Here is a 9804-nt window from a genome sequence, read left to right as displayed (position 1 = left end):
AATAAGATAGGAAGCGACTATATATTCTACTCCTTCTTTCTACGGTCTTTAGCTACTTCCATAATAGATCCTAAACCTTGTCCCCCGGACAAACTTTAAACTAGACTTTAATAACTATAAAATCTATAGAGTTTATAGGGGTACTATTTACGCGTTTTATATAGTAAAAGCCGGGTCATTAGGGGGGTGGGTCATTAGATGGGTGTCCGACTTAGCATTGGCTGCGCAAAATCTGACGAAACGGACGTTGTGTGAGCGCTTGCCTGTCACAAACACCCAGACACACATAGATAGCACGTGACCTCAGTCAGGCGAGCATACTCTTGGCGGCTGAAGATAGTAAATCAACGGCTAGCTCACCAGGCCCCTCACTCAATGTTCGCTCCTCTAAACACCGCTCATATCTCACTCACTTTCTCAAGTTTCACTTACCTCGTGCACCATCCTCCGGCTCTCTTCGGAAATGAATTTCGGTTCCTGCACCAGACAGGGACTCCGCGTCGAAGGTTGATTAGTGTGTCTCTTTCCAGGGTTCTGTAAGTGAGGCGCCATTGCGATTTCCTTCCCCCTTCGGTTTCCACTCCAAGGGTCATGAACAGATCCACCTTCGACGTATAAGGATGGCTTTTCGTCGCCCAGGATTCCTTCATCGGTACAGTCTTCACGACGAGCAGTCCTCTTCGCCTTTGCTGCCGCCCTCCCCTCCCGATTCCTGTCGTCCTTGACACGCTTTGTCTGTCGGATGAGCTTTCGGTTCGCGTATCGCTCCCAGTAATACGCCTGCCTTCGCGCCGATGGCTCATTCACGGCCACAGACGACGGATGAACTCCGAGCTCGTGCGGCGGCTCGAGGCTACCAAGGAGGTGTACACAATGAGAAGGACAGGCTTCGTGAGTATGGCAAGTACAACGGTAAGACTAAGGCGAGTCAAGATGCGACTCTACATCCTACGTCCTGTAAGTCACGCTCGCCCTCTCCGATTTAACGTCCATCTCTACTGCCGTCGTTTTCCTTATACGTGTCCCAGGTTAGGTCCGCTAATAGGCCGCGCAGTTGGACACTTTGTGGAATGCAGGACTCTGCTCTTTCGCACGGAATACCACCTCCGAGCGAGGAGGAGGTCTGAGAATGTGGTCTCCGACTAAGCGCTGAAGCACCTGACTTGGTGACCAGTAGAGACTTCATGGGCTTCTGCGCCGCGACCGACATTCCATGGCGTGATGAAGAAGATCCGACCGTGGACTCCCTGAACACCGCGGCCGAAAGGTCTTGTCTTTCTCGAGTACTATACGAAGCCAATCAAGCAGTGAGATCTCTATCCATTAGTACCAATCTACAAGAAGGGCTTCAGCACGTCCCCGTTTCATGCATCCAAGTCAGGCTTGCAACACCTTCCGTCTTCCTTTCGCCAGGCGGTGCCATCGGACATTCAAGTATATAATGCGTCTGCATACCATCCTCATGCCTCATGGAGAAAAAGAAACTAAGAGTTTTCCATTGAAGGTAGCCATCGTCTTGCGTATGTGCTAGCTCTGTTTTGCCGCTTTCGTGGACAGTAGAGGGCAAGTCAACTTGCTCAGAAACTAGAGGCAATAAAGGAGCCTTGCCTTTGCCCTGTCCGGTGATTTTGCGGGACTGCTGGCCTTGTAGAAGACGTTGTTTTTCTGTTAGCTTTCGCACTCGCTCTGACTGCCGTGGTCCCCCATTGGAGCCATCAGTGCTCTTGATCCGGGACTTGATTCGTGCGAAACCCGGCTGCGGATTGTCTTCGGTCCATGTCACGAGCTTGTCCTTGAATGACGATACATCAACTTCGAAGTTAACGATCACCCATAGCTGATAACCTAAATAACATTTCGTCAGCATTCCAAATTGAGTTTGCGTAAAATTTTGATTTTTACCATTATTTTTTGGGTGATCCAAGGGATAGTTGTCCTCGCCATCGTTGTCGACGCTATACAACTTGACTTCAATTGGGACTATATTCTGGTCGGGGTGGAAGCTTCTGAGGAGCTCAACGGGCTCAGTATCAGCAACGTCGTGACCCTGAGAAGCACGAATCAGCACACGTGATCTAGAAGCGGCCAAAAGCAGAGCATAAATCGGACCCACCCTTTTGCTAGGGAAGACCATGCAGTCGCTGACCAGATATTCTCCAGTGAGAGGATCAGGATCAGGCCGTTGGGTTGGATGACCCGGTCTCCCTTTCGACCATCCTTGTTGTTGAGGTAAGCCAATGCTGCATTGATTGGTGCGATGGATCCTGTTGATTTCTTTTGAAGAGCAGTAAATGCTGCCCTCAGCGATGGCATAATCACTCTCACATGTCAGCAGTTCACAATCCTCCATGGAAGATTCTCTCACGGGTTTGTAATGGGACAAAGTTTGATCTTTGGTTTCCTGTGTTCGATCGTCCATGAATGCAACTTTTCCGTGAGAAATTTTTGGAGGTACTTATTGCCGGAGAAGCCGCCGACCAAGAGCAGTTCCTAAGGTATCTGGTTAATACGAAATCATTACGACTTGCTATAGTAGGTTGGGGAAATTCAGACCTTCACAAAGGCCTCCTCTAGAGACTGCACCTCGAGCATGCGCCGAAGAAGGCTCCAGATTTTGTCCAGCACCGGATCAAAAATTGCCCGTAAATCTTCACTATTGAAGGTCAATGCTGCTGGTCCAGTCTGAGAAAATACAATACCTGCGATTGTCAATACGATCTTTTTCGAATCGCCGTTGAGGATCTGCAGGTAAACCCTGAAGCCGAATTCGAAAGTGTCCCTGGTTTCCATCGAATTCTCGTTTCTCGCGTGTCTTGAAAACCTTCAGAACGTGTTTTATCGCATCATTTGATGGCGGTTCCCAGTCGGGATTGCATTCTGCCGCCATCCTGATCCGGGTGTCGATCTGAACTTCAAAATTCTGATCAAGATTTTCCGATCCGTACGGTATCCCTGTAATAATTTCAACATATTCAGGACGTCTGTACGTCTGTACGTGGTCTGAGGTATCAACATATACTGACCATCTGTTGCCAGCTCTTTGAATTCGGGCGGGTCGACTTTCAAGACTCGGAGCAAGGTTATGTCCTGAGATTGTTTTAGGCTCGGTTTTACTGATCGCAGGCGAAAAGCCTTACTGTAGTGCCACCTCCTGCATCGCAAACAGCAACGATATCGTTGACCTGGTCAGCTGCTTAGTAAAGTCCGGGAAGTACTGGGTCCTACGAGGCAAGTACCTTCAAGTCACGTTTCAGGTTCCAGGCTTTCTGAAGCATATATGCTGCGGCAGCGATCGGCTCAGGCCAGAATCGGATATTGGGATGTATATTGAGACGTGCTCGTTTTCCAGCGGCTAGTATCGCCATTGAAAACCTGAGGCGAGATTTTGTTGTTTTCCATGCCGCAGGTACGGCACAGTTCAACTCAATAATGGCATCTGGTGGAAATTCTAGGTCTTCGATCTCCAGCCGCCAGCTTGCAAAGATCTCGCTCAAGAAGTCTTCTATTACCGAATCAATTGGCATACCCGATGGCAAGCTCTGCAACACCTTTTCTCGCATGTTCTCCAGCGCAGGTTGATCATCCAGACCGACTTTCAACCACCTGATAGTCTCGACTGCGGACTCCCAGTCATTCTCGTCCCGACTCTCCGCATCGTGTCCGGTACTGATGCGACCCTGTTCATACCGAACGCATGACGGCACTTCTGTGTTTGGCTGGTTTTTCAAAATGCCGGGGGCTCCTTGGTACATTTGAAATGCTCTTGGGGTAGGGGCCGGGAGCCATTTTGTGGAATGTGTTCTGCAGCAAAGCACGCCTGAAGTGAAAGTTGTTCCGAAGTCCAGACCAGCCTTGAGTTGCACAGGTTCATTGTCATTTGGTTGGAGCAGGTCACGGCCACGAAAGGGTAAATCCATAAGATTAGTCGTCTCCAGTGTCAAGAAATTGAACACAACCGCAGCATTGTTCGAATCTATTAAGGTTGATGAATCACTAGGATAACGAAAAAACTTTTGTTGCGAACTATACGCTCAGCTACTTTTTCTCAGCCTCATCTTCGACCCTCCTGGGACTCTTACTGCCTTTGGTGCCACGTCTCGGTTGCCTTGCGCCAGTGCAGAGGGTTGTTTCAATTTCTTGCAGGGAAGGTGGAACGATTGGACTGCACTTGACGGGGCTGCTGCAAGTTTTCCGGCGGTGACGGCCCGGCTCTTAGCGTCTACCACTTCAAAACTAGTTTCCTTGTACTGATTGCAGAATATGCAGGGATTCGACAGTCTTTGTTGCACATTGCAGGGCACGAGCAACATATGTATGACTGACCGGCCAAATCTGTTGCCTAAGGGTTTGACAGTTGCCTTGCAGAAAGCCTCCATGTGTTCGAAATCATCGTTGCTCGACGTACGACCGAAATCCACTTATGCGTACTTGGCTTGACGGTCAGACAGCTTGCCGACTTCAGTGTTCAAATCTAGTCGAGACCCTTTCAACCTGATAGAATCAGCCTGGCATAGACACGTCAAGTTTCCATAGTCCGAAAACCGGCAATGAGCTCCCCAGCTCCAATAGCAACAGCCAAGAGCACCACACGATGGACGCGGGAGGAAGTCTTCGAGCTCCTGTGTACCCTCAATCAGCACATCGCGGAGGTCTCTCCTCGGACAGACCGACCAAAAGATGACGAAATGAAAGTCGTCATATCTAAAGCAACTTCATTGCTCAGCAAATCAGTTAAACTCCAAGGCTCGACATCGAGGCTAGAGAGGAAGCTTGCTTCCCTTTGGAAGGACTTCGGGAGCGCAGACGGCGACAAGCGGCCTTATGCGCTCTATCAGTATGGGGCTTTCCTACGGACTTTACCAGGCCTTGAAGACCCAGATAAGGGTTTTCCAGGTATGCTTAATGAGATCGCGGAAGAAGTGAAAAGACGGCAGATGTAGGGGAAAGACGACAACCTTCCCCGTGTTTGTGCTAACTGATATCTGTCAAGGACAAACGTCCCCATATCACCCAAGACGCTCCGGAGATCTCAGAGATCAACTGTCCGTGACAATTCAGTCGATCCTATACTTTGTCGATGTGGCTTCACACATCACATTAGCTGCATCCATTGCGACGAGTGTTTTTCGTGGCAGCATACCATTTGCTACTACAATACCGAAGTGGACGAAGACCTACCAGAAAAACACATATGTGACGAGTGTACAGAAGTCAGTGTGTTTAAGGTGAGCCTGAATGCGCTTGATCCCGAAAACGACTTGGCTCGGGCAATGAACCTGCTGGACCTTCACATAAAGGCGAACAAGTCTCCTACCATGCAGTCACCTCTTCACTCTGACCACGAGAACCCCGCCTTGGGTCCTTTCGCTATGCCGAGAGACAATGAATTCTTTTGGGGACCAGCTGATAAGGAAATTACCGCGGTGCTGGAACGGTCAGCGTTGGATATTCAACAAGTCGTGTACTCGCTGCTAAGTGTTGGTCTTTGTGTCCCCAAGGTCAAGAAAACACTGGCTCAAGGCAGCGGGCTAGATCTTCAAGGACTTCTCAAAGCTGATCATGGGCCGTTGTTTCGAGACCGCTTTAATGCTCTCATCTCGCAGCCTGTCCGCTCGGGGACAAAAATAGCTCGAATGTTGATGGGGTTGCTGTCTGCGGTCCTGATGAACCTGATATTCAAGCCGCGGTCGACGAGACCACAGTCGGTGACAGAACTGCTATATGAGATGCTTTGCAGGAATGTATTGCAGATGAGTAAGCCTGAGCTTTAAGAAAGAGGGCCTTTACCACTCCTACATGTCATATTGTGGAGTTTGCTGACCTATTACAGATGGTGTACAGATTCTCCGCGACCTTCGCAGGAAGAACCTACAGTCTTTGGTCGAGAATCCGAATGGACAATTTGCGGCCGCAATCGCAGAACAGGCTGACAGCCTTGCTGAACAGCTGCTGGAGCTGCTTTACAGCATGGTAACGGACGCTGCCAATGCTGCAAACGGACTCGGGTCACAGGCCGAGATGTTGCCGTGGAAGGAGATCTTGGCCGGAACCTTCGCGACATGTCTCAAACTCAAGGCAAGAATGGGACTGTCTGAGCGCCTGTATGAATTATATAGCCCTTCGATTGATTCCACCACAGTGCCGACTTTGATGGTTGACGAATTGGGACGAACGCTGGACAACGTCGGTCAGAAAGTTGAGATATGCCTGATGCCAGCTGTGGTGGAGTACAAGCCCGAGGATCTTGGGATGAAAATGGAGAATCTTCTCCTACTGCCGAACGAGGAGATATTCATTGCAAGCTCTTCCGAGGACTCTAAATCGAAGGGTATTGTCGTTGCCCCTGCGATCGTGGCTTTGATTCCCTTCGCTAACGCGGAATAACCACGTCTCAGGTGACAGGTGGTAATGCCGGAAGGCGTTTGGTCATATCCCAAAGGATACAACCCTTGACCTGGTGGTGATTCGTACCTTGATGAAAGCCTCCTGTTGACGCGTTTCTGGTACCTCAAGCAAGCCTGAGACATAGAACTGATGGAGAATCGGGCAGTCTGGAGTATGAGACTATCTTATATGGTCGTATAATGGTTGTATATTAATAGAATCAAAGCCAGAAAGCAGCATTCCTGGGGTTGTGTGACCTTGGTGAAATGTCGAGACTCACTACCTCTCGAATCCCAGAGTCTGTCTCCACAGTAGGCGGGATACTCTTTGGCAAGCGTTAGCAAACACAATACATCGCAAATCGAGGATACCAAAACTTCTAGATGGATGCATTCTATCTGAGATTTTACACGGACGCATCAGCTTAGATTGATCGTTTTGTCACCGCTTCTCGATGAAGCTCTCGTGGCCCCTGCTCGTCTCGGATCCTTTGCTGCTCACGAGGCGACACCCCTAGGACGTGCCGCGACCTGCTCGACTACGCCCCATTTGTCGAGCTTCGTGATTGCAGGCGTTCGCCGACATACAATCGGTTCGAGCTCTTCCTTCCTAAGCCCACGTCGTCTGAAAAGACACTGGTTCTTCAGCCTCCTCAGGATACGAGGGAATGCCTGTATGATTGACGCGGATTGCATCCGGTTTTAGAGTGGTGCAGGAGGTCCGGACTCGCACGGACAGGCCGAGTGATTTAACAATACTTCAAAGCGCAATTCTCGCCCACTCTTAACGCATCTCGTGCCTGCTGTGGAAGCGCAGCTCGATCCCTCCTTCTGGGAGGAGAACTAAAGGTGCTCAGGTTGACACCCTGAGTGCTCAGTGAGCGCTCAGGAAGCAGCAGGTAAGCTGAGGGTGAGCACAGCGGCGAGCGGCTAATCATCACGGGACGGTGGATAACAGGCTTTTCGCGCGAGCTACCTATATTGCTCGCGAACCAAAAACCTAATTGCCATATACGGTTTGATCCTAGAGGGTGAGCAAAGGCCGCTTTAAGCTGAGTTTTAACTGAGCCATTAATGAGAACTCCCTGAGCAAGCACAAGGAGAGGTCAAACAGGGTCCCCCTTGGCAATCGGCTAAACCTGCGTCTCAGTCGGGCACCTGTTCCAGACCTCATCCAGGAACCTGGCAGGCACCTTCACTAAAGAGCCCGGCGGCGCCAGTGAGCCACAGACAACGTAGTCACGTGGAGGTATGCTATTACAGGACCACCGCAAATGAAGGCTTAATTGTTGGAGGACCGCTGCCATCTGGAGGTGCCTGGATGATGATGGTGAACATGCCGCCAGTTCCACAAAGGACTCCAGTGGACCAGACAAGTGAGCCAAGATTCCCAAATCCAATGAAAGTACTCTCTCGAAACGACGCACACGTATTCTCCACGGCCCCAAGCATGCCTGGCAGGTGCATTTGCACCTGCTTGGAGGTTTTGACTCGTTGAGTTTGCTGCTTGGTATCTTTCCGGTTGTAATATTTCGCTGTGTCAGGTGTGTCCGGTAGATTACGTGCCGCATGGACCGGAGTCAAGATCGAAGGCTGCCCTTGTGTCTCAATACTCCTGTCCTTGTCGGTTTTGCTCAAAGGCTGGTTTTCATGCCCAAAAACTTGGGCAAATTGTGTGGCCCCCTCCCGTCTCCGTCCCGGAAACTTCTCTCCTCCCCTACCTCTTACTGGATCATTCTTGATGGCTTCGTAAACAGCGTTCCAATCTTCATTTTTCATGTGGGCTTCGACAAGAGATCTCGTTCCACTCGGTCCTCGATGATATGCATGACTATATGCGCATAGGTCAGCTCAAGGCTGTAGAAAGGAAAGGAGAGGGTCTGATGATGAGGTAAAACAGGAAGTGGAACAAGTGAATTCTTACCTGACTGGGGCCTCGAATTGATTCTGGTTCAACTTTTCGGAGTTTGGAAGCCTGGTGACTGGTATTTCGAATTTAGGTAAGAGTTCCTCGAAGAACATGTGCCCCTCTTCTTCAGTGAGTAGTCGCCCAGTTTCTTTCATATGACGTCTGATCTTCTCGCACATTTCCGGGCGGTGTTTGCAGTTGATTTCATAGCCAATGCATGTCCCGCATTTATTGTCCTTACAGTCTAGCACAAATTCAGATTGGAAATTTTCACGACGCTTTAGGCACTCTTTGCCTTCAGCGGGCAATCTCGTTGGAGGCACAGAACTTTCAACAAGTGAATCCATCTCGGCCTTCTAAAAGGAGCGCGGAAACTTCTTGTGCTATCCGAAGACTTATAGCAACAATTGGATAAATATCATTCCCGGGTTGAAGCTTGAGGTTGAGGGGAAGTCTTCCTATATCCTTAGTCAGTGAAGGGCATCATCTGTCATGGCTAGGAGCTTCAAAGGGACGAATCGATGATGTGGCATACCTTGGTGTCGGAATTGCTAGAGAATGCCGAGAGTATGACATACAAACAGCAGGCTGAGGTTGAGAGTCCTTCTTCCTGTCTGAAGAAAAGGAAATGGTAAGAATAGCCAACATGGAAGGGCAGATAGTTGACCTTATAGCTTTCGGATGAGCTGCTTAGGTCGCTCTTTCTATGCTGAGCCATCGGCGATCAGGCTGTCTCAAACTGCAGAGGGACAGTTCGTACAATTCAACCAATAACTTCGCCTGCACTATAACTCTTCTGTTCCAGTCCCTACGATTTTCATGCACCTGGATGATAACAGTCCTGCAAGAAAAGCTTACGGATAATCTAACCAATAACTTGCAATTGACCGTGTCAGAATGTGGTGATGATAAATGACCAGCACGCCGGCAATAGAGGGTCTTCGTGCAGAAGATACATTAGTCTCGCGCGGCGGAGGCGACAAACATCGGCAAAGCAGAGTGAGAAGTTCAACATTATGCTGGTTTAAACGAAATGGAGCAACATGATTCTCGGTCTTCTCCCTCGGTAACTTTGGTTGCAAGTCCCTCCTTTGAGTGCTGGGAAGTGTACAGAAATGATATACGCCGATTTGTTATTGAGGAAAAGAAGGAGCTATGAGGAGGCTATCAGTATTTTGAAAATTGTCTACGGATTTATGGCAACGTGAGTTTTAGCTGCTGTGTTGATATACTTTGTAGCTAAGCCAGAAACAGTAAAAGAACGCTTGCCGATCATTTAAGAGATCGGGGACTTCAGAAGTGTCACTACCCATCGCACAATTCCAAACAAAGAGGGGCAGTAGGAGTACTATAAATGCAGCAATACCTACTATATCAAGACCGATCGTCCCGCTGGCAATATCCCCTGTACCAAGCGGAATGAATGAAATGAATATTTTCAAGCGAGAACAGATTGTCTGCCAACTTGTACAGGGCTATATTGACTGCGAATCTGTCAGCATTGGAGACATG

At 49.3% G+C, this 9804-nt stretch overlaps 3 protein-coding genes across 3 annotated transcripts; 1 reads left to right on the top strand and 2 right to left on the bottom strand.

The window, feature by feature from the left end:
• Window positions 1-1348: 1348 nt before the first annotated feature.
• On the bottom strand, window positions 1349-3917 carry A1O9_13073 (uncharacterized protein; the record flags this gene model as incomplete). Its single annotated transcript, XM_013398013.1, has 9 exons — window positions 1349-1845; window positions 1903-2047; window positions 2110-2320; window positions 2366-2490; window positions 2554-2653; window positions 2700-2952; window positions 3024-3087; window positions 3138-3182; window positions 3237-3917. 9 exons carry the CDS (start codon window positions 3915-3917, stop codon window positions 1349-1351), a joined length of 2121 nt encoding a protein of 706 aa, XP_013253467.1.
• A 630-nt stretch (window positions 3918-4547) lies between these two features.
• On the top strand, window positions 4548-6384 carry A1O9_13072 (uncharacterized protein; the record flags this gene model as incomplete). Its single annotated transcript, XM_013398012.1, has 3 exons — window positions 4548-4936; window positions 4991-5754; window positions 5831-6384. 3 exons carry the CDS (start codon window positions 4548-4550, stop codon window positions 6382-6384), a joined length of 1707 nt encoding a protein of 568 aa, XP_013253466.1.
• A 1256-nt stretch (window positions 6385-7640) lies between these two features.
• On the bottom strand, window positions 7641-8639 carry A1O9_13071 (uncharacterized protein; the record flags this gene model as incomplete). Its single annotated transcript, XM_013398011.1, has 2 exons — window positions 7641-8214; window positions 8308-8639. The coding sequence occupies 2 exons, from the start codon at window positions 8637-8639 to the stop codon at window positions 7641-7643; spliced, it is 906 nt and encodes a 301-aa protein (XP_013253465.1).
• Between the last annotated feature and the right edge of the window lie 1165 nt (window positions 8640-9804).

The sequence above is a fragment of the Exophiala aquamarina genome, assembly GCF_000709125.1.
Source record: "Exophiala aquamarina CBS 119918 chromosome Unknown aczIA-supercont1.53, whole genome shotgun sequence".
NCBI lineage: Eukaryota > Fungi > Ascomycota > Eurotiomycetes > Chaetothyriales > Herpotrichiellaceae > Exophiala > Exophiala aquamarina.
Note: the sequence above shows the minus strand (reverse complement) of the source record. Positions and strands in the feature narration are given on the sequence as shown.